This window comes from Talaromyces proteolyticus (genome assembly GCF_021365285.1).
Source record: "Talaromyces proteolyticus strain PMI_201 chromosome Unknown BGW36scaffold_3, whole genome shotgun sequence".
In the NCBI taxonomy this organism is placed as follows: Eukaryota; Fungi; Ascomycota; class Eurotiomycetes; order Eurotiales; family Trichocomaceae; genus Talaromyces; species Talaromyces proteolyticus.
In genome coordinates, this window is record NW_025764279.1 from 3,100,933 (window position 1) to 3,123,266 (window position 22,334).

The 22,334-nt window shown below is 44.5% G+C and overlaps 10 protein-coding genes across 10 annotated transcripts; 4 read left to right on the forward strand and 6 right to left on the reverse strand.

Moving 5' to 3' along the window:
• Window positions 1–412: 412 nt before the first annotated feature.
• Window positions 413–5,302, forward strand: BGW36DRAFT_424908 (putative P-type ATPase; the record flags this gene model as incomplete). The annotated part of the gene is made up of 20 exons (XM_046220034.1): window positions 413–427; window positions 477–1,004; window positions 1,062–1,415; window positions 1,468–1,602; window positions 1,662–1,728; window positions 1,793–1,924; window positions 1,977–2,323; window positions 2,398–2,543; window positions 2,591–2,698; window positions 2,768–3,077; window positions 3,143–3,296; window positions 3,351–3,683; window positions 3,727–3,812; window positions 3,866–4,000; window positions 4,054–4,286; window positions 4,336–4,459; window positions 4,511–4,556; window positions 4,613–4,763; window positions 4,818–4,966; window positions 5,016–5,302. The coding sequence occupies 20 exons, from the start codon at window positions 413–415 to the stop codon at window positions 5,300–5,302; spliced, it is 3,840 nt and encodes a 1,279-aa protein (XP_046076019.1).
• Window positions 5,303–5,693: 391 nt separating this feature from the next.
• BGW36DRAFT_289418 (uncharacterized protein) lies at window positions 5,694–5,919 on the reverse strand (the record flags this gene model as incomplete). Its single annotated transcript, XM_046210661.1, has 2 exons — window positions 5,694–5,759; window positions 5,830–5,919. 2 exons carry the CDS (start codon window positions 5,917–5,919, stop codon window positions 5,694–5,696), a joined length of 156 nt encoding a protein of 51 aa, XP_046076020.1.
• A 187-nt stretch (window positions 5,920–6,106) lies between these two features.
• Window positions 6,107–8,717, forward strand: BGW36DRAFT_373298 (putative cyclin-dependent protein kinase Sgv1). Its single transcript, XM_046215571.1, has 9 exons — window positions 6,107–6,624; window positions 6,687–6,768; window positions 6,823–6,919; window positions 6,973–7,127; window positions 7,186–7,213; window positions 7,277–7,490; window positions 7,543–7,737; window positions 7,801–8,146; window positions 8,247–8,717. The coding sequence occupies exons 1-9, from the start codon at window positions 6,503–6,505 to the stop codon at window positions 8,571–8,573; spliced, it is 1,566 nt and encodes a 521-aa protein (XP_046076021.1). The 5' UTR covers window positions 6,107–6,502; the 3' UTR covers window positions 8,574–8,717.
• A 254-nt stretch (window positions 8,718–8,971) lies between these two features.
• On the reverse strand, window positions 8,972–10,705 carry BGW36DRAFT_356749 (D-3-phosphoglycerate dehydrogenase; the record flags this gene model as incomplete). The annotated part of the gene is made up of 6 exons (XM_046213811.1): window positions 8,972–9,115; window positions 9,177–9,235; window positions 9,282–9,324; window positions 9,398–9,987; window positions 10,038–10,345; window positions 10,395–10,705. The coding sequence occupies 6 exons, from the start codon at window positions 10,703–10,705 to the stop codon at window positions 8,972–8,974; spliced, it is 1,455 nt and encodes a 484-aa protein (XP_046076022.1).
• A 672-nt stretch (window positions 10,706–11,377) lies between these two features.
• BGW36DRAFT_424911 (seryl-tRNA synthetase) lies at window positions 11,378–13,141 on the reverse strand (the record flags this gene model as incomplete). The annotated part of the gene is made up of 7 exons (XM_046220035.1): window positions 11,378–11,533; window positions 11,606–11,971; window positions 12,025–12,115; window positions 12,165–12,586; window positions 12,664–12,825; window positions 12,887–12,957; window positions 13,009–13,141. 7 exons carry the CDS (start codon window positions 13,139–13,141, stop codon window positions 11,378–11,380), a joined length of 1,401 nt encoding a protein of 466 aa, XP_046076023.1.
• Window positions 13,142–13,965: 824 nt separating this feature from the next.
• On the reverse strand, window positions 13,966–14,688 carry BGW36DRAFT_395248 (Rheb small monomeric GTPase RhbA; the record flags this gene model as incomplete). The annotated part of the gene is made up of 4 exons (XM_046218018.1): window positions 13,966–14,205; window positions 14,260–14,388; window positions 14,437–14,576; window positions 14,634–14,688. 4 exons carry the CDS (start codon window positions 14,686–14,688, stop codon window positions 13,966–13,968), a joined length of 564 nt encoding a protein of 187 aa, XP_046076024.1.
• A 548-nt stretch (window positions 14,689–15,236) lies between these two features.
• Window positions 15,237–17,851, reverse strand: BGW36DRAFT_424913 (wings apart-like protein regulation of heterochromatin-domain-containing protein; the record flags this gene model as incomplete). The annotated part of the gene is made up of 3 exons (XM_046220036.1): window positions 15,237–15,503; window positions 15,555–17,410; window positions 17,464–17,851. 3 exons carry the CDS (start codon window positions 17,849–17,851, stop codon window positions 15,237–15,239), a joined length of 2,511 nt encoding a protein of 836 aa, XP_046076025.1.
• Window positions 17,852–18,744: 893 nt separating this feature from the next.
• BGW36DRAFT_289528 (cytosine deaminase-uracil phosphoribosyltransferase fusion protein) lies at window positions 18,745–19,642 on the forward strand (the record flags this gene model as incomplete). Its single annotated transcript, XM_046210675.1, has 4 exons — window positions 18,745–18,905; window positions 18,956–19,314; window positions 19,366–19,537; window positions 19,591–19,642. 4 exons carry the CDS (start codon window positions 18,745–18,747, stop codon window positions 19,640–19,642), a joined length of 744 nt encoding a protein of 247 aa, XP_046076026.1.
• Window positions 19,643–19,900: 258 nt separating this feature from the next.
• Window positions 19,901–20,915, reverse strand: BGW36DRAFT_395251 (uncharacterized protein; the record flags this gene model as incomplete). The annotated part of the gene is made up of 4 exons (XM_046218019.1): window positions 19,901–20,073; window positions 20,126–20,264; window positions 20,315–20,359; window positions 20,913–20,915. The coding sequence occupies 4 exons, from the start codon at window positions 20,913–20,915 to the stop codon at window positions 19,901–19,903; spliced, it is 360 nt and encodes a 119-aa protein (XP_046076027.1).
• BGW36DRAFT_424916 (40S ribosomal protein S3Ae) lies at window positions 20,914–21,920 on the forward strand (the record flags this gene model as incomplete). Its single annotated transcript, XM_046220037.1, has 5 exons — window positions 20,914–20,927; window positions 20,988–21,072; window positions 21,124–21,149; window positions 21,219–21,720; window positions 21,777–21,920. 5 exons carry the CDS (start codon window positions 20,914–20,916, stop codon window positions 21,918–21,920), a joined length of 771 nt encoding a protein of 256 aa, XP_046076028.1.
• Window positions 21,921–22,334: the final 414 nt, after the last annotated feature.

Here is a 22,334-nt window from a genome sequence, read left to right on the forward strand (position 1 = left end):
ATACGATACCGTATTATTACAATACACGATAAGAATGATGCCTTGCCCTCTTTTGCTTGCTCTTGCTTGACCACGCCCACCGTTCACTTGACCATGGAATAAATCAACACACGACATCGTCTCACAGAATTTCCTGCGTGCAACTCCTTTGCTTTGTGTCGCGCACCCGCATTATATCATGTTAGCAAGACACATGCTAAAGACTCAGCCACAGCATCTCAAGGGCGGTCTCTGTTTTTAGAAATTGCGACATAATGCGGAGTCAAGAGCCTCATGTCGGTGTGAGGACGTCTCAGAATGGAGGTAGAAGGGATTCAATGAGGAGCAGGTTAGCTGGCTTGCAATGCGCGTCCGAATGGCAAACCAAATAACATAAAAAAACGATAGTATCAGTATTGCTTCGGAGGTAGAGATGGCACACGATGAAGTATTTTCACCATGGTTCCCAGGTGATCGGACGCTAACTGTAATCGTAGGTATTCTCTGGGCCTATGTCGGAGAGTGTTCCTTCCAGTACCGTATCGTTTGCTCATCGCCGGTCTCGAAACGATTCAATCGTTTCCTTTACTTATCTTGAAGATGACCATCTCGGATGGGAAAGCGAAGAAGCTGTGGAATATGACGGAGTATCAGTTGACAGGGAAGTGAATGACGAATATGATGAACAGGATTTGGTGCAATTCCCTGGACGCGCGGGGAGTCGGTCATACTCCCAACCATCTATCGAAGATCCTCTACTATCTCGGTATGAATCTTCACATTCATTGACAGATTGGAAGAAGGGTGGGGGCCGCGTTAGTCAGAAGATATACATCGTGACCGAGGACTTGACAGCTGTTATCACAGGGTTTAGTACTAGCCCTAGTGGATTTGCAGTTTACATGGCCTTATGCACATTGTCTTTGGGCCTGGCTTATCTTGTTCTACGTTGGGTCCCCAAGTGGCGTCTACGGTTGATAGGAACCCCAGCGCCGCTTAGTGACTGCCATTGGGCTGCAATTGAAGTTGGTTTTACTTTCCCTACTGGGTACATACGTTACACCATAACTAAATGGACATAGGACCAGTATGGGCAGTTTGTGATCCTCCAGATATCAAACCAAAACTACGGGTCCCCTCTATCTACTGTCTTTAACATTACCTCATCGGGCACTTTAAATCCAGAAAATGATGAGGACAACGACCCAGTTTTGACTTACCTGAGATTTGTGGACTATCGGTACTTGAGATTTGTTTATCACCCGCTCAAAGATAAGTTCGAGGCGGTCAGCGGCTGGAAGGACCCGTGCTGGACAAATATCAAACTCATGCGGCTGGGATTGGATGCCGACGAAAGAGACAGGAGAGAATATGTTTTTGGCCGAAACCTCATTGATGTGCATCAAAAGTCCATGCCTCAACTTCTCGTCGACGAGGTTTGCCTCTCTCCTCTTATCAAATATCAATTTCTGATCTTCCACGTGTTAGGTGCTTCATCCTTTCTATATTTTTCAGGTTGCAAGTTTAGTTTTGTGGTCTCTAGACGACTATTATTATTATGCTGCATGCATCTTTTTCATTTCTCTCTTTAGTATCAGCGCTACCATCATAGAGACACGATCAGTGAGTTCCTGGATAGTTATTTCACTCTTTCATCAGTCCGGGGTTGACATTATTCACAGACAATGTCCCGGCTGAGAGAAGTATCTCATTTCGAATGCAATGTGAGAGTGCTCCGAAACGGTTTTTGTACGTGATACTATCCTATATGTGTGTCCTTCATCGTCATGTTTGCTAGCTTACACGTCTTAAGGGCGAACTGTCCCGTCTACCAATATGGTCCCTGGTGATGTTTTCGAAGTCTCGGATCCATCGCTGACTCAAGTACCCTGCGATTGTTTGTTACTATCAGGTGATTGCATAATCAATGAAAGCATGTTGACCGGTACGCATAAGACGACTGTGGGCAAAGGAAGTTTCACTGACCTCGACTTTAGGCGAGTCTGTTCCAGTTTCCAAATCACCTGTTACAGATGATGTTCTTGACAGCCTCGACTTAAAAGCACCCTCCATTCATCCAGCTATAGCCAAAAATTTCCTTTTCTATGGCACGAAAATGATACGCGCGAGAAAGCCGCGTGATACTGATGGTGAAGCTGTTGCTCTTGGGATTGCTCTACGTACCGGTTTTTCTACCACCAAAGGCTCCTTAGTTCGCTCAATGCTTTTCCCGAAACCTTCTGGCTTCAAGTTCTACCGAGACTCTTTCCGCTATATTTCAGTAATGGGAGTTATTGCATTGTTCGGTTTCATGGCTTCATTTGCGAACTTCATCAGACTTGGGGTAAGTGAAGACGGACTCGTCTCCCACTTTTTGGATACAAGAAAGAACTCAGTCATAATAACAAACTGTTTTAGCTTTCTTGGCGCACTGTCATAGTTAGGGCTCTTGATCTTATAACTATAGTCGTTCCACCGGCATTGCCAGCGACTCTCACTATAGGAACGAATTTTGCATTAAGTCGGCTGAAAAAAGAGCAGATATTCTGCATAAGTCCACAGAGGTACGCCAGGATCAATGCCAGTACGAGATAAAATCTAACCTATTTAGAGTTAATGTTGGGGGTAAATTAGATGTTGTCTGTTTCGACAAGACCGGAACATTAACCGAAGATGGGTTAGATGTGCTCGGTATCCAAACAGTTGATAGGAACGTGAGGTATTTATTAGAATTGTTACATTTTTGTCACTGGCATATGATGTAAGAAATTAGCTGATCGTGCTATAGGTTCAGTGATATGTTTTCTAACCCGGGAGACATATTCTCCAGTGTTAATTCGCGACGAAATACTTCGGTTTACTATGGTAGATGCAGAGAAGTTATCCATACCATGGCGACTTGTCACTCTCTCCGGGTTGTTGACGGAGAGCTTCTCGGTGATCCTCTTGACATTAAAATGTTCGAATTTACTGGTTGGACGTTTGAAGAAGGTGGCAATGCACAGGTTGATAATCAAACAAGCATTAAAGGGGATACAATCATACCCTCAGTTGCGAGACCCCCTAATGTGAGCTATGGTTTCCAGAATGAGCAAGAAGTCAGTAGTGGCGTTGAAGGTTCCCTTTTATCTTACTTAGTCCTAACTCCCGAGACCTTGAGCAGGGACGCCTCGAGTTAGGCATATTGAGGTCATTCGAATTTGTTTCTCAACTTCGCCGTACCAGTGTTGTGGTCCGACAGTTCGGTGACAACGGTGCCAGTATATTCGTAAAAGGCGCCCCGGAATGTATGAAGGATATCTGCCGCATCGACACCTGTGAGTTCACTACACATCTCATAAATACCCCTATTGACGCTTGATGGGTCGCAGTGCCACAAGATTTCGATGAATTGTTGAATTTTTATACCCACAGGGGCTATCGAGTCATTGCCTGTGCTGCAAAATACGAAAGCAAACTAAGCTGGATGAAAATCCAGAAAATGTCAAGAGAACAAGCCGAATCCAATCTGACCTTTCTTGGCTTCATAATATTTGAGAATAAACTAAAGAATACAACGGCACCCGTCATAAGCGAATTAAGAAGGGCTGGAATACGCAATGTTATGTGTACAGGCGATAACATTCTCACTGCCATAAGTGTCGCTCGTGATTGCGGTTTAATAGACCAGGACGCTTCTTGTTTTGTTCCTCGCTTTTCTGAAAGTAAGTTGCCAATGATAGCACAAGACAAGTCTAATAATTGCAGATACCCACCATCTTGATCCTAACGCTACTTTACTTTGGGAAAACGTTGATAACCCAGCTGTCAAGCTTGACGAGCTATCACTTATGGTAAGTACACTACCCTAAACAATTACTTCAAGACATAGCCTAACAGAAATTAGCCAATGTTCAATTCTACAGACAACGACATCTCCGGGCCTTTCGCTAATTTTAACATGCGCACATATTCTTTGGCAGTCAGCGGAGATGTTTTCCGATGGCTTATCAGTTATGGAAACGAAGAAACGCTTAAAAGAGTATATAACCAATCAATATACCCATTATACTAAAAGTCCCTAACGATACATAGGTTCTAATAAAAGGTCAAGTCTTCGCTCGGATGTCCCCGGATGAAAAGCATGAGCTTGTTGAAAAACTTCAGACTTTAGATTACTGCTGCGGGTTTTGTGGAGACGGAGCGAACGATTGCGGCGCTCTTAAAGCTGCAGACGTTGGGATATCTTTGTCTGACGCAGAAGCGTCAGTTGCTGCACCTTTTACAAGCCGAGTTTTTGATATATCATGTGTTCCAAAGCTTATAAAGTAAGTCATTTTCACAGATATTCTAAATGCGCCTTCTAATTCAGTACAGGGAGGGACGAGCTGCGCTTGTGACAAGTTTCTGTTGCTTCAAATATATGAGTCTTTATTCCGCCATTCAGTTCACCAGTGTGAGCTTTCTGTACACATCAGCTTCGAATTTGGGAGATTTCCAGGTAACTCTCCCTTCCTAGAGTATTAAATGAATATGGCTAATAATGGCTTAGTTCCTTTTTATTGACTTGGCTGTGATACTGCCTATAGCCATTTTTAGTAAGATACGAGAAAGCTACACTAATTGTCTTTTTAATCTCACTGACATCTTTCAGTGGGCTGGAATGGCCCTTTTCCAGTTCTGACATATAAGCGACCAACCGCGGATCTTGTCTCTCGAAAAGTCCTAGTTCCTCTGATCGGACAAATGGCAATAGCTGCATTGACACAGTTCATAGTGTTTGAGATTGTCCAGACAAGGCCTTGGTGAGTAAACTAATCATAGAACGAAAGTCAATACATTTTAACTCTGTGTGATAGGTTCAAACCTCCAAAGGTTGACTTGGATGATACTAACATTGAGAATTCCGAGAATACGTCATTGTTTCTTATTTCGTGTTATCAATACATATTCGCCAGCATTGTATTGAGTGTCGGGCCACCATTCCGGCAGTCGATACTTAAAAACGGTCAATATTTCAACCCATGTTTGAGAAAAAAATGCTAACCTCCATCTAGCCCCGTTCCTCGTTACAGTTGGTCTGGATTTGGCTATTTCGACATTCATGCTGGCGGGATCTTCAAAGGTCTTTACGCGCATAATGCAGCTGACGACGATGTCCGGGGAATTTAAAATATTCCTTTGCTTGTTGGCACTGGGCAGTTTGACAATCTCCTGGATAGGGGAGAAACATGTTTTCCCCTCTCTGGCTCGTGCTATGGGACGGGGATGTCTTGGACTTCGACCCAAAGTCCAAAAACGTAGACGACAGTATAAGGTGATCCAGGAGCAGATGAGGATCTAGTTTCCATCTTCACAATAGAGCTGTGGTATATATATCACGTGAGAAAACGTTCCACGAATTTGTGATTCTAGTAACTACATAGAAAATGGGTTTTCAAGGTCTCAATGAAGTAATTGCTGGGGAAATGAAAATTGCCGTAGTGAACAAGGGCTAATATTCCCCGACACGAAGGCCGCGTTGAATAGGTCTAAGTGGTACATGTCATGAATTATCCCATTGCAAGAAATATGATGTTGAAGCGAGAGCGCGCAGCCCCCTTTCAACAAATTGTAGTTCCGGATAGCTTGCGTTTGCTACCCTCAAAGTCCAGTGTAAAGGTTTGCTGGAGAGCACCACATAAGTTGTCAACCATCGCGAGTTTCTGGTTGAGGTTGTATAAGAAGCTGGGGACTCAGTGGTCCCATGGGTGTTTCCATCCAAGCAACGCCGGACCGTCTTTCTTTGCCCGGTACATCAGCTGACCATTTAAAATAAGCATTTGTTAGTCATTGTGAATCAATTGGTGACTGAGTAGCAGAAAGTCTTACAAAGAACCACATGCTGGCACCTAATGCGGTTGCAGTAAATCTGTAAAACGGCCGCGCCGGATGAATGTGGATTGGGTGTTTGGCAGACATGACTATTCTTGTCAGAGGATCACGCAGGATGAAGACAATTTGGGGGTGTAAAATGTATGCAAAGCTTACCTGCGAATTAGGTATGCCGGCCTTAACAAGATGTCGAATCGTTCTGCCAGATGATCGGATGCGGGAAATGGCAGCGGCGATGACAGACAGCAAGTCACATGATATTGCGAGCCGCGGACATCTTGCCGCATGTGAGCCTTGTCTGCTTTATCCCAGTGTCGACCTTAACTCACTAAATAGTGCTCTACTGGTTATTGATTTGGATGCGAGCTGTCCCAAGCCCAACAGATCCATGACACATGCGCCGCGCCTTCTATTTCATCGCCACCTTGAGAACGCATGGTTTAGTAGATAGCATGGTAGTCGCACGCCTCACCATCTAGCGACAATCCCATGGGATACAATCGTACACATCACGCCCGTGTCGCATGTCATTCTTTGTACAACACCCGCAAGCATCATTGTTGCTACTCATTTGCCGACTATATGCTAGATATTTTGCGCCCGTTCAGCGAGACTCGAGGTGCGAGTTTGGCGACTTCACAACCTAATAGCGCATAAAGGTAGATCCTCAATGTTGTCTCCGTCGCCAAAGTTGTCCCTTGAACGGGATGAGAGCGGCCGATCTCGCTTTCAAGGATGCTCCAACATTCGCGAGTTTGAATTTCTCGGAAAGCTGGGTGAGGGCACATTTGGGTAAGTCAACTTTGCCAACCAGATTGTTTCCGTCAGTTGACGCAATGCGACGTCGCCTTCAGAGAGGTATACAAAGCTCGGTGCAAGCGACAGGGCTCTATCTTTGCTTTGAAAAAAATACTTATGCACAATGAGAAGGATGGGGTGAGTGTTGGAGTTGTTGTAATAGATGTATTGAGCAATTCGCTGATCCTTCAGTTTCCCATCACTGCACTGCGGGAAATCAAATTACTCAAAATGCTATCACACCCAAACATTCTACGGTTACAAGAAATGGCAGTGGAGAAAAGCAAAGGTAACATATCACCGCTGTTGCTTACTTGAAGCCTTGCCTGACGTGGCATACAGGCGAAGGACGGAAAAAACCGAGCATGTACATGGTGATGCCTTACATGGAACATGATCTGTCAGGTCTCCTTGAGAATCCGAGTGTTAGCTTTACAGAGCCACAGATCAAGTGCTACATGCTCCAATTACTAGAAGGGGTTCGATATCTACATGATGTACGTCTTGGATCTCCTGCCTTTTGCATTAGTCTTTCAGTATCTGACTGCCTAGCAGAGTGGAATTCTTCATAGAGATATGAAAGGTTAGTCGGCCTATAACCGAAACATAAAGATGAATGGCCATCTAATCATCATTCCATAATAAGCCGCGAATCTTCTTATTAGCAACAGAGGGATCCTTCAAGTTGCTGATTTCGGACTTGCACGTCTCTATGATGAACCACCCCCACAAGCTGGAAAGGGTGGTGGTGAAGCAAAGAGAGACTACACGCCATTAGTAGTTACGAGGTGGTACCGACCGCCCGAGCTACTTCTACAGCTTCGCCGATATACAACAGCAATTGACATGTGGGGGATAGGGTAAGCTTGTGATTTCTTGAAGAAGCACCACTCGCAAAGCTAACTCCCTAAGTTGTGTTTTTGGCGAGATGTTCAAAGGCCGCCCGATACTTGCTGGAAATAGCGATCTTAATCAAGCACACCTGGTATTCGGACTCGTTGGGTCTCCAACAGAAGAGACGATGCCAGGGTGGAGTTCACTTCCTGGCTGTGATGGCTTCAAGGATTTTGGACATAAACCTGGAAACCTAAGCCAGGTCTTCAGAGAGTAAGACCATTTTCGAGCTATTTTGCAATGTTTAGCTCAAACTGACAGCTGTCTCTGTGGTAGGCAAGGTCCCTTGGTTGTCTCTCTTCTTAGCGAATTTCTGAAACTCGACTGGCGGCGAAGAATAACCGCCGTCGATGCTTTAAAGCATCCTTACTTCTCCAGTCCTCCACTGCCAGCTCGGCCTGGTGAATTGCCACATTATGAAGATTCACACGAATTTGACCGTCGACAATTTCGTCCGAAACCTCGACCTCCCATTCCACCTGCAGGCGGGACAGGAGAGGGGAATTGGTCAACAAACACTGGTTCTCGCTCTGGTATGGAACAGGGAAATCGTGCTCCCGGTGCATCACGAGGATCGTTTGTACCTAGAAGCAACGCCGCCAATCTTCGTCACACTGCTGATGTATGTATAACCTCGATGTGATGACTCTTCGAGACGATCTCGAGACTGTTGGTCATGCATACCATTTTCCTTTTAACTAATTCCCTATCTGACCTTGAAGGACACATTACCCCCGAAGCCTCCCCACACATCACAGCAACCATGGTCATCAAATCAAACTCGTAGGAATGACACTCGCGCTGAGCGACGAAAAGACGGGCATTACCCTCCATGGTCGGCGAATCGCAATGACGGAAAGGTCGATACATATGTTCCGAAGTATGACGCTCACGACAAGTCAGACGCCTACCATGATACCCCCACAGACCCAGCGCGGTATGGCAGCCGCAGAGATCCCTACAACTCAAATAATCGACGACGCAGTCGCAGTCCGGTACTCAGGGACAAAGGGCGTGAAGATTCTAATTATTACCTGTATCGTCGGTAGTCAGTGATTCAGGGACCCTTTTCTCCGTACGTCACCTAGGCACCTTTTATATCCAATTCGCACTCTGGTAGAAATCTTTTCCCATAATCCTATCTAGTTTTGTTACGAAATAGACCTCAATCTCAACAAATATTTATGATTACTATGCAAACTTTAAATTGTACTCGTTTAAATATGCTTTCGGCTTAAGAATAAAAGGTTCAAACCAACTAAGAAATATTATGGATATGTTTCGGTACCGTTGAGGGACATCGTCATCATGTCTGTTACTTTTTTTGCCGTTGAATGGCAGTCTCTAATCCCTTGTATTCAATCCGTATAACTCCAGGTCACATTGACACGTCTATGCTTCTTTCGACACAGTGATGTACAGGTCAGTTAGTATAAGATTCGGGTCATTATTCGTGCTGGAGAAGAGTCAGTGTACCAGTCTTTTCAAGAGATGATAGATCGATCGTACAGGAAAGGCTTTCTAGTCTCTCGTAAAGTTCTTTAATTGTTACGGTATCCACGTCGCTAATATCAGCCATCAGGTAGGCAACCTAGTAAAGCAAGTCAATATGTATTTTAATTCTGGGAAGTGGGCCCGATAACAAAACTTACATCGTCTCTGCTATCCGTCATCTGCTTGTCTACGTTATGGTCGCCAAGTATTTCATTCACTAGCTAAGTTAGCAATGTATCGAAACAAAATGTCTGATCACTCACCTTTTCGAAGCACACCGGGAATATTCTGATGGATATAAATAACCTAGTAACATCATGAATCAGTTATCGGTGTATGAAGTGTTGATATCCAATAGAATCAGATAAAATAAACTTACTCTGGCGTGGTTGGGTTCATCCATAGTCAATGACCGGAGACCCACCTCCGGCAAATTGACTGCTCCGAGAGTAGTACCCTCATTGACATACTTGACCAGGGCCTGGCTAACTTCAATGCCAATTGCGCACTGGGCTTCTTCGGTACTGCCGCCAATATGGGGGGTCAAAATGATATTTTTCAATCCTCGAAGGTCGGTGCACCACGTATTTAGGTCATTCTGGAAGTAGTCTCCGTTGCCAGCCGGCTCATTTGGATAAACATCCAGAGCCGCCCCAGCAATTTTTCCCGAACGCATTGCTTGAATCAAAGCTGGAATATCAACCACACTCCCCCGGCTAGCATTGATCAAGTAGCTCCCGGTTTTCATATGTTCAAATTGCTGTTGGCCAATCAGGTTCTCAGTCTCTGGTAGCTCTGGAACGTGACAAGTCACGAAATCAGCATCATGTAGAAGGTCCTCGAGTGTTGAGACTTGTCGAGTTGTGCCCATTGCCATCAAATTCACGACATCGTAATATATGACTGACATTCCCATTGCCTCTGCCAAAACCGACAGTTGCGACCCGATGTGGCCATATCCGATGATTCCTGTAGACGAGTAAGATTCTCGAATATTTTCCAAGACCAGGTTACTATACCAAGGGTTTTCCCACGAATTTCCCAGCACTTATTGCTCACTTTATTCCAGATGCCATTGTGCATTTCATTGGAGCGATCACCTAGTTGTCGGGCTAGAGCGACAATCTCCGCAATGACCAATTCTGCGACACTTCGCGAATTGCTAAAAGGGGAATTAAATACAGCAATTCCATGATCCGCGGCATACTTCAGGTCCACTTGGTTTGTTCCAATGCAAAAGCAGCCTATGACAATTAGGTTGCGTGCCTCTTTCAAGACTCGCGCTGTGAGTTTTGTCTTTGACCTGATACCAATAACATGTACATCTCTAAGATAACAAGTTAGACTTATTTTGTAAACCTACAGAGATGGCCTACCTAATCTTTTCAATGAGCTCGTCCTCTGGCAGCGAAGTCTTAAGAAACTCGACCTGGTATCCTTGTCCCGCGAGAATGTCACGGCCGGTTTGATTCACGTTTTCTAGGAGCAGAATCTTAACATCTTCGGTCGCAAAGGGTTTCAGGTGCTTTGTCGTAGCTGAAATTGCAGATCCATGGGAGATCGGTGCTCCAAAACTCGATGGTGGTGAATGGAACGCAGCTGAGGGAGATGTTGAAAGACCAAGACTACGGGAGACTTGATGGGCTAGATGATCCGCAGGCAATTTGATATCTTTGGCAGACGCCATTATGTAGAGTCAACGCAAGAACTTGTGAGCAAAAGATTCAACCGTGGGAATGTACAGTCAGAATCAACACCACTGCCTTTTGAATAGCGAACAGTTCCCAGCGTGAGAGAGTGAGTGAGTCATGCTAAATCGGAGACCGTACTGCTTGCCTACACCGAGGGGCAAATAATGGTAGTACCCACTCTGCTCCGTTTTCGGGGACCAGATGCGAAAACTTTTTTTAAAAAATACTAGTAATATTGGTATGTATAGTACCAAGTGAGGTGATCCATGGCAATAGGATGACTTCAAGCTTGCAATAATAGTAGGTTGTGATATATCTTCGGGTCCATGCATTGTCGCATGCCGGATCGCTCTACAGAGGTCTAGTTCTCGCAATTTTTCAGTGATTTGGCAAGACCAACAAGAACAATCCAATCAGAGCGTCGCACTATTTTGTATCGAATATTCTACTCAAGCTGGGTATCTACCGAAGGAGCGCTAGGCATGATGAGACCGTATAGCCGTAGTCAATTGCATCTACGTTGATGGCCAATAGATGATGGACACAGGGTATCTTAGCACATGGACCACGTACTCCTTGTTTCTGGTTATGTCGTCCAAAGTAACCTAGAAGAATTGAATAGCCTGTTCGCCATGACGATGTTTTTCCTTGATAAACGAATTACTTGATCAAACCTTGAGATTCTCAACCTGTTTTGTAACCCCTGCCGTACCTGACTTGCCTCTCTTCGCCGATGTTGTGTCCTTGGGTAGTTCCCGAGTGTAGGGAATGAAATCAGGGGCTCCCGGTATATATTTGCGCAACGGTTCAGGTACATTTAAGCCCTATAAACAAGAATTAACCGAGTTAGTATAGAGACAAGACGATCGTCACAAATGCACGGATAGGTTGTCTACCTCTTCAGTCTGGTAGTTTTCCAATACGCAGCAAAGCGTTCGTTCAGTGGCGCATAGGGTAGCGTTCAAAGCATGAACATAAGTTTTCTTAGCATCCGCCTTCTTTGCGCCAAACCGAATTTCCAATTCCCGTGATTGATAATCAGTACAGTTTGAGCAAGACACCAATTCTTTATATTCTCCTTGGAAAGGAAACCACGCCTCAAGGTCATACTTCTTGGCGGCCGCATTGTTCAGTGCACCTGATACTATTGATACTACCTGGTAAGGAAGACCAAGTGATTGGTAAAACTCTTCTGACGCGGCTATCATTTCATCGAAGGTTTTCCATGATTCTTCCGGTTTCGTTAAAACAAATTGTTCAATCTCCTCAAATGTAAGCAGTTGAATCGAAAAACAGATGGTTAGAGTAGAATCACCTTCTCAAACTGATGTACACGAAAGATGCCCCAAGCATCTTTTCCATGTGATCCTGCTTCTTTACGATAACAGGTACTGTACCCGGCGTACCTAAAGAGCGTTAGAAAAGGAAATGAAAATTTCAGTTGTTGAAGCTCACTTCAGAGGTAGGTCCTTCTCTTGAAACCACTCGCTTCCGTGCAATGCTGAGAGTGGTTGTTCTGACGTCGCGATCAAATATTTGTCAGTCGACTTATCCTCACTTTCAACGACCTTGTATAATTCCTCATCGAACTGCTCTAGCTGCGCAGTCTTTGCCATGGCATCCTTGAGCATGAAGTGTGGGGGCTGGTTTGGTTTGTATCCCTTTTTCCACAGAAATTCCAACCCGTAGTTAACGAGTGCCAGGTTGAGAAATAGACCATAGCCAGTAAGGCAATATCCACGATGACCGACAACCTTGACACCACGTTCTGGGTCATAACCATCCAGCCGAGTCAAAACTTCATGGTGGGAAAGACAATCACGTTTCTCGACAGTAACGTTATCAGGTGCCCATGTCTTTATTATGACATTATCATCCTAGGGTTTATGCCTTAGATTAACTGATGGAAATCATGGCTTGGATCAAGCAAAAATTCCAGCAAGGGCATACATACCTCATTATTGCTGATAGGGACTGAATCATGAACATAATTCCCGATACTCTTGATCTTTCTGTCGCGTTCGTTTTCTTTGAGAACCGCTAATTCTTCGGCATCCTTTTTCTGCTTTTCAAGGACTGCTTTTTGCGGCAGCAATTCTGACACATCCTCCTTATTCTGGTCGCGCGATCAGCACCAAGTCGTCGATTGACACTGCAACGAAATCCTCCCCACTAACCTTTTTTTTCAAACCTATTTCCTTCTGCAGCGCATTAATCTTGGAGTTTATCTGCATCGTGTCGAACCTCGCTATGAAAGATTAGCCAACGTACAAATGAAGAGACAGAGTACCATAATCACCCCCCCGAGCAGCTGCGAAAAGCTCCAGGACCTCGTCTACTGAGCTTTCGGGAGCATATCGACGACGCTGGCTCTCCTTAATTTTCTCAAGGTCACCGCCACGGTCAACCACGAAGTCATTAAAGTCCAACATCTCGATTTGCAGCTATATGATCGAAACCGAATGTATTCCTGCGTCGGTGCTTGTGTTGTGGGAAAGTTTGTGAGAGGGGCGGATGCGGGGCAGTAAGAGATCCTTGTAACCTTACAGTATTGGCTTCGATACACTTCCAATTTTGGAATAGCCTCATTACGGCTAATGTAAGAAGATATTGTTAACGTATTCCACAAGCACCTGGCACACCCGTGTATTACAAAGAAAATGGCGATTTTTATTATCCTCATATCACAACCAAATTATATAAAAGTAGTTAATTAGGTTTTAGTATATATATTATATAGTTACAAATAACATTTTAGAAATATATAATAAATTGGAAATCGATATCTATTGAAAAAATAGAAAATTACAAAAAATACAAAAAATTACATTGTAATTTTGGTAATTTAAATCAGATTTAATGTAGGCTTATTAATTTTAATATATATTATTATTAAAGCTTCTATTATATATATATTTAATTTCAAGTTATGGTTTATATATAATTTTATTGTGATATAGAGCTAATAAAAATGGCCATTTTCTATGCAATACACGGTTGTTGCTTGTGTGTGCCGGGTGCTTGTGGAATACGTTAAATACTAGTATTACTCTTGTTTACCTGCGGTCTCTGCACAAGGTACCTATTGAATTACTTGCAACTTAGATGATGATATTATATCCTATTAAGAACTTGCGTAAAACACCACCCCATCAAAGGACCAGCCTTACCTTGTATATCAGAAAGCCAAGTCTCGATGGTTGGAAATACCAAGAAAACTCTCCAAGCGAGTGTATGTCTTTATTAACTACTCTCATTACATAACATGGCACTTACTATCTCCCGTCGGTTGAGAGGGATTCTGGGACTTTTCGATTTCACCGATGATTAAATCGAAAGATTTCGCAACATTATAGTCCAGGCGAGCACTGGCCTCTGTGAAAGCACAATCAAACTGTTGGCTCAGTTGGCGGCCTTCCTCTAATGTGACTTGACGCTGATCAGCCTTTAGATCGCTTTTATTTCCAACAATTACAAGTGGTACCCAATCTGCGCCCTAATTTTTCCTAATTAGCATCGCGAAGAAGTAGGCAAAGACGGTTGCGCGTACAAGATGATTCAAAATCTTATCCCTGATCACGTTGACCATATCAAAAGACTGGCGAGATGCCACGGAATACACAATCATATATCCATGAATTCCAATGAAATGCTTTGAATTCAGGATACTGTACTCATCCTACCATACGAATAAGTAGTGTCTCGAAGGAACGACAGTCTATTTTACCTGGCCAGCGGTGTCAACGATTTCCGTTGCGAAATCTTGACCTTTATGCTTTATAATTCGACTGAACGTATTTTCTATCGTTGGGTAATAACTCTCCACGAAATGATGATCGACGAAGCGCACAGTAAGGGAAGATTTTCCTAGATAACAGGAGTTAATGACGGCAATAAACAGATATATAGCCTGGTGATTCATACCAACAGAGCGACTACCGACTATGGCGATTTTTCGCTGCTTTGGTGGTGTAGGCATACTGCGACTTTTCCAACTCCTCTGGTTCTCACTCGTCGCAACAGTCAAGGATCAACCGTAATAACGGTCCGCAAGGAAAAGTGCAGAATTCAAGTTTGTAAGCCGGAGTTACGAGTTGACATGAACATATGGTATTATGGCATGCTGTGCAATGAGTTTGGCACCGTATACGGGTTTATCGAGGTGAGAGTGAAGAATTAAGGGTAGGAATCATCCATAAAGAGGGTTAGATGTCATGGAAGCCAGCAGCAATGACGGCAGACATGCCGATTTGGGTATAGCGTTTACCAACAAACAGTAAATTATTTAATAAGTTAATCAGTTCATACAAGAAAGAATCAATCTAATCACCAGCCTGTGAAGGAGGAATCGAGTCATTCTCCGTTTCCAAGTCTCAAAGGACTTGTGCATTAAACAATCATAGACTATTTATTTCTAAAACATTAAAAGGAACATGTCCTGCAGCCGCTCGAAAGGAAAAGGGTAGTATAACCACATCGAACAAAGAGTCAAAATCTTTAAATATTCCCGGGCCCTGGTGATCATGCCTACACTCCAATATCTCGAATTTGATTCAAAATCCTTTCAAGCCGGAGTGTAAACTCTCCCAAAGCTTGTGACTGAGAGAGCTCTTCATCAACCTTGCGGTGATAATGAAGAAACTCTTCTACAGTGGCAAGAAGTCTATTTAGACCAGTGCCATTGAGTGAGCTCTTGATAGCGACGCGCACGTCGTAGTTTAGACACATCGTGCAAAGGAGAATAGAGAGATATCCAAATGCGACATTGGAATGAGTTTGGCCCACCGAATCAGCCTGCCTCAGGTCAGATATATAGACAATAAAATGATCAAGCCGTAGTCTTACCTCAGATACTGTATCCAGACCTTCAGTGAACACTGCAAGGAGATGTGCAAGTAATGTTCTAGTCCCTTTGTGTTGACTAGAAATTCTTTGCCTAGCAGCCTCACTCTCTTCTGTTAAATTTATCAACGCTCCTAACGCCAAAATCACGATGTCGAGAGAGTCCTTTTTCTCATTGATGTTATCTCCTGTCGCACCTGGATAACTTGATAGAACAATCATAACTAGGCTATTTATGAGGTCAGGTGTAGCAAATCGTTCGCATATTTGGGAATTCGTGTTCGTAATGTTCAAAATGAGCCTCAGGTGCAGTGTTAAAAGCTGGAAACACCGCGCATCGGTCTCTTCGCTCAACCAGGACAGAAATTGACTAGAAGCAGCAAGTGATGTCAAGGCGTCCTGCTGGGCGTCACCGATAGAGATCGAAGATGTTGTATAACTTTCTAATATTGAAATTATACTTTCAAAAATGTCGTAGTTCTCTGAGATAACATGCTGGTCGGTCATATGTCCACTTGCATGCCCAGAAAGCGCCAATAGTAGGTCTACCAGCTTAGATACTATTTCCACTGGTAGAACGTCTGCAGCATCACCATCTCGCAATTTCCGAATAGTTAACTGCATACAATGCAGTATCAATCGCTGCGGTGATAGAGGTGAGGACGCATGGTCCAAGCCAGTGACTTTCCCAGATCGGACCGAGACGTCGTTTATAGTTGCTTGGTTGACCCTAGAAAGCCCAAAACGCCGTTGTACAATAAGCTTCGAAATTCCTTCCTGTATGGAAAGCAAAGTGGGGGCTGTAGCGACAATTTTTGGCCAGAAAGTTAGGTAAAGACTTGAAGGCAGATGACTCAGTCGAAGCATTAAAGCATAAGCCTCCATAGAAAGAAGAGCCGAGATCACATCTTGTTTCGCAGGCATCGAATTTGCCAGACGCGAAGCAGCTCCATATTCAATAAATCGCTGTGCAAACGTATCTTCAAATAGCTTCTCACATAGTTGAATAAGGCCACTTCTTCGAACGGAAAGGGGATTGGAAACCTCCTCGATATCTTCAAGAATGGAATCTACGATGCCCTGAAAACGAGCATTCACTCCGGCTCGTCTCAATTCGTGGATACTTCGCACAGAACTGGCATCTGGATGTTCGTCTTCTGCACTTGCAGCTGGGTTTTGCAGCATCGACGAAGCATGTACATCGCCATGAATGTTCAGTTGACTATCAACCCCCAGACTACCATTAGAATCAATGTTACTAAGAAATGATCGTTGTCGGGCATATGTGATCTTTGGGCTGCTTGTCTGAGGAGAGGCAGTATTTTCGGCCACGTCATTGGCAAGGCATCGCGCCCTAGGCTCCTCGTAAATAGCATGCCAACTTTGACTCTCAGAGTTAATTGGAGTACTAGGAGCTTCGGTCGCTAAGTCCGGGGTGGCCGGACGGTACACAGGGTCAGTTTCACTGGACGTATCTTCGTCTTCTTGAATATCGTGTGAGCCGAGGGAATCCACAAGGCGTCTTCGCGTTCTGGATTCATCTGTATGGGTGCCGATACCGTTTTGCGCAGGGGTTGTACTAAATGATCCACGTCTCTGAACCCTTTTCTGCTGGGAAAGCTGCGACTCCGACTGAGAGTCTATTTTATTAAAGAGTAGGCCAGGGGTTTTATTACTCGATGGAGACATCGATCCTGGTAAGGGCCCAGTTGACTTGACAGCTCTAGTATCATAACCTTTCGACCGAGTACTAGATCCTAAAGGTTTAGAATAAGTACGTAGCGACGACTTGACAGACCCGGTGTCCTGTTTATCGGTGGTAATCGTATTGTCTAGGCTTGCACGTAGCCGTGAAGACGCTGTGAAAATGATGAGCAAAGCCTTGTCAACTATAATATGAATGTTGCCTTACAAGCTCTATGGGTATCATTTGCTGTAATATTAGATTGAGGCTTGATGATATCGTCGACATTTTGCGTGCCACTATCAACCGCAACCTTGCGCCGCTTCGGAGACCTCAAGTTACGCTGGCTGTCTTGAGCGGAAGTGTCAGGCTTGGAAGGCATCTTTTCTTTGAGATTCCTGTCTTTAAGTTCTTCCTTCTTATACGCATGATGATTATCTGACGTCTGCAGTCGTGATTCAAGCTCAGATCGCAATGGCGCATTTAAGCCATTGGTATCGCGTTCGTCTGGTCCCAAGTAGGATCGTGCCGGTTGTCGATTGTGTTCAGGTTGATTGTGCGATGACTTGCCATATGTCACTATCTTGCGACGGCGCTCCGGATTTTTCCAATCCATAGTGTGTTATGATATGTGCACCATTGAACCATACTTGTCGTTGGAAGTGGGTGGTGCAAAGGCTGAACCCTTCGTAAGTTTCGTGTGCCGTTTTGGCTATTAGTCCCTCCGCTTGAGAAGATGATGACTTTTATCCCCACGAAATTGCCATGTCGTTAATTGTGTGCTTTATTGTTCTCTCCGTGTCCGATAATACCAATAGCATGGAATGCGCAATACTTGAGATAACGGCACATTAAGCAGCGAAAGGCCGCTTATTTAAGCATCTTGGCATCTCTTTTCTAGCAACACAATTCATAGTCCAACTAAGAGCCATTTGGGCGACCACTAGGGTATTTTTACCAGAGCAAACGATCAATATAGTGCACAATACTGTGCTCTCTCAGAAAAATATGGCCTCCCACTGCTCAGCAAGATGAATGGTTAAGACACATCAATTTACGAATAGAGAAGGATCTCCGCATTCGCATCCCCGCACGATTGTCCGTCGCCGATTATGATTCTTACGGATATTTTTTTATTCTGGAAACGATATACTCGATTATCACGGTAGCCCTGCTTGTAAAATGCTGAAAAAATCGGGGGCTAGACTTGCTTGTCTGATGCGCTGCGTCAGCACTTGAAGTAGTTGGTTGTAAGAGCCTCTGATTATTAGTGGACTAGCATTAAACTCGACAACACCACGCGCTACAGAACGGCACTCAAATCATATTGCTGATCCCGATGAGTATCCTAGGTTGAGCTATCAAGCCTGGTTGCTTCTGTATCTATGTTTATGGAATATCTATGTAACAGACCAAGATGAGGGGCGGTCCCGTGCCAACGCTTCCTTCCGTTCATCGACCTTCCAGCCGATCCTCGAATACCCTAACTTTTACTTACAGATAGCAACCATGGCCACAAAACAGAGCGAGCAAATCCCTTCTCCTGCTCAGGGGGTAGGGCCAGTCTACAGACCAGATAGAGAAAAGCCCACCGCAACTGTTTCGAAGGAAGTCAGCTTTGAAAATGTGCACGTTCTCCCCCAGACCCCTCAACTGATTGCTCTCCTAACGTAAGGTCCCATGTCAAGTTCGTATCTTATCTATGCTGAACAAATTACAGAATGATCCGAGATCAACGAACCGTTCGCGCCGATTTTATTTTCTATTCCAATCGCATTATCCGTCTATTGGTGGAGGAAGGCCTCAACCATCTTCCTGTCGTTGAGCAGTCGGTGACAACTCCTGTTGGTAGATCATACCTGGGCGTCAAGTTTCAAGGGAAAATTTGTGGTGTTTCTATAATGAGAGCGGGCGAAGCCATGGAACAAGGTCTTCGAGATTGTTGCCGGTCTGTCCGTATCGGCAAGATTCTAATCCAAAGAGACGAAGAGACTTGCCAACCAAAACTTTTCTACGAAAAGCTTCCTGCTGATATCTCACAGAGATGGGTCCTTCTACTGGACCCTATGTTTGCTACAGGTAACCAGCCGAGGTTTATATCAGGGCATTCTGCTAAATTGTTGGGCACAGGTGGTTCCGCTACAATGGCTGTTGAAGTCCTCAAATCGAAGGGGGTTCCGGAAGAACGTATCCTATTTCTCAACCTGATTGCAAGCCCTCTAGGTGTTGCGGACTTTGCAGAAAGATTCCCTAAGCTGAGGGTTGTTACGGCCTTCATTGACCAAGGTTTGGATGAAAAAAAGTATGACAAATGTCTCGATCTAGCAAATTGTGCCGCCGGTTGACACTGAATAGATACATTATTCCCGGACTCGGAGATTTTGGTGACAGATACTACACCCTCTAAGTTTGTGTTGACGTCAAGCCTTGTGTTACAAGCATTTGTAGAGCACCGTCAGAACGACTAGGAGGTATATACACCTTTGCTCGCACCTGAATATTATTACGCGGCTATTAACTTGCTGCATACAATATCCATAGTCGTGAGCCGCGTCAAACTTCGTTTCGAGGTCACCAGGCGCTCAGTAAACAATTCATATATGTCAAAAATAGTATTGTTTCATTTCACTAAAAATATATTGCCGAACGCCATTCCGAACGCCATTTAATCATCACGAGGGCTATCCAGATCTGTTTCTGGCCGGTCCTTTGGTGACGGTGGACCTTGGTAGTAATTAATCTGGGAATCGCGTTGATCATAATCATTGGCTTTCGTCTTTGCGACGGAATCGCAAGCATCAACCCAGTCTGAGTAGACATCAACAGCAGCAGAAAGGTCTGAAAAGTCACTATCACGCACAGAACTTGGTAGTTTATCAATGATGCTCACAGTTAATACCCGTTTGGAATCTCTGACCACACACTTTACACGATAGATTTCCTAAGCCGAGCTTTCTGTCAAGCTTGACTATGACCGAGTTCTCATGGTTACAGAAGAGGCAGGCAAAAGTGGTCGCAAGAGGTTCTCTCTGGAAACATTGTCAGCGCGCCAACAGGGCGACGACTCGTGCGAAAGTACCTTCTTAGGACCTTGCGGTCCTCGGCTTGACTTCTTTCGCTTGCCCTAGTATTTTCAATCAGCTTTGAATGTTTTCACGGCATGAATAAGAGAGGTTTATGGTTTACCATGACTTGGAGGTCGTGGCTTGGTAGGTCGAGGTTGAAAGTTGGTTGACTGGGTTTGGTGACGCGCGACCGACCCAGAGGTCCTGGAATGGCTTTGAACGTCGGGAGGCACAAGACGGCACTCAATCTCAGTGAAAATGCCTTGCTACAAAGTTATCGTGTGAATTATGTATTATGAATTATAAATTTAGTATGGATAAATTGCTATTATTGCTATGGGCGCTGCATAAACCAGCAGCAGCATCGCCATAGTTTTAATAATAATTAATCGCAGATATCAAAGCGAGGCAGCCACAGTTGCCAAGCCACAGTCCCGCTGCCGCGCGTGCACGTGACATCCTCGGGTCAATTTAGGGCGGAGCCCCCTTGGCGGAGTCCTCGCTTAGCGTGCATTGTGGGATTTTTTTGCACTGGACCTATCTATCTATCCACGGCCGTGATCGAACTCGTCCGTGACAGCAAGCGATCATCCAAGTCCATCTCATCGCAACCATGGCTGTCGGAAAGTAAGAAGCCCTGTGGTGTTTTCATTAATTAGGACTGCATATCTAATGTTCTACTTGCAGGAACAAGCGCTTGTCGAAGGGCAAGAAAGGCGTCAAGAAGCGGACCGTGGACCCCTTCTCTCGTAAGGATGAATACTCTGTCAAGGTAAGAACCATCAATTGAAAATATCAATTCATGTACTAATTTCACTTCCAGGCCCCTTCCACCTTCCAGATCCGAGAGTATGACACCTTGCACACCAAATAACACCAGCTAGATGCCATCGGGTGCTGACTGTTGAATTTTTGTAGTGTGGGAAAGACTATTGTGAACAGGACCACTGGTCTGAAGAATGCCAATGATTCCTTGAAAGGCCGTATCTTCGAGGTCTCGCTCGCCGATCTCCAGAACGATGAGGACCATGCATTCCGAAAGGTCAAACTTCGTGTCGACGAAGTCCAGGGCAAGAACTGTCTGACCAACTTCCACGGACTGGACTTCACATCCGACAAGTTGCGCTCTTTGGTTCGCAAGTGGCAGTCTTTGATTGAGGCGAACGTTACTGTCAAGACCACTGATGACTATCTTATTCGTCTGTTCGCCATTGCTTTCACCAAGAGACGCCCAAATCAGATCAAGAAGACCACATACGCTCGATCTTCTCAAATCCGGGCCATTCGCAAGAAGATGACTGAGATTATTCAGCGCGAGGCTGCGAGTTGCACCTTGTCTCAACTCACCACTAAGCTCATTCCTGAGGTGATTGGCCGTGAAATTGAGAAGTCCACCCAGGGCATTTATCCTCTGCAGAATGTAAGGCCTTTGATATAATATGTATTCAAAATCATCATTTATTGACAATGGGATAGGTCCACATCCGTAAGGTGAAGCTTTTGAAGGCACCCAAGTTCGACCTCGGTGCTCTACTCAACTTGCACGGTGAATCAACAACCGACGACAAGGGCCAAAAGGTCGAGAGGGAATTCAAGGAGAAGGTTCTGGAGAGTGTTTAATTGGACAATGGCGACCTGACGGTATCAAAAGTTCGATTCCCCTTGACCTAGCAGCGAAGCTGTTCACCTGCCGTGAAAGTCCAAAGATGAAGCGTGCTTAGATGTACGCAGATGAGATTCCGAGAGCTTCCTTAATGGACCAGTTTAGGTAGAAAACTATGTTACATGATTTCAAGGTCTGGTTTTTATGGATAGATGATTCTTTACTGGGTGCCCGCATATGAAACTTGATTAAAATATCAACGTTCTTCCGCATTACTGATAGTTTCGGCCGTCATTTGAGTGTTTGTATCATCTTAATAAGTAACAATAGACGGCCGAACGTAATTGAGAAACACAACACACTGAGTGTTTGAAGAAGACTGTTATCTTTCTAGATAAAATTGGGGTCGTGAATGATGAAGCGGCGAACCC

Excerpts from the sequence above, each read along its gene's own strand:
- BGW36DRAFT_373298 (XM_046215571.1), top strand. The coding sequence starts at position 6,503 with ATGTTGTCTCCGTCGCCAAAGTTGTCCCTTGAACGGGATGAGAGCGGC. Across the intron at positions 6,769-6,822 it reads TGCACAATGAGAAGGATGGG|TTTCCCATCACTGCACTGCG; the intron begins GTGAGTGTTGGA and ends CTGATCCTTCAG. Across the intron at positions 7,128-7,185 it reads GGGTTCGATATCTACATGAT|AGTGGAATTCTTCATAGAGA; the intron begins GTACGTCTTGGA and ends ACTGCCTAGCAG.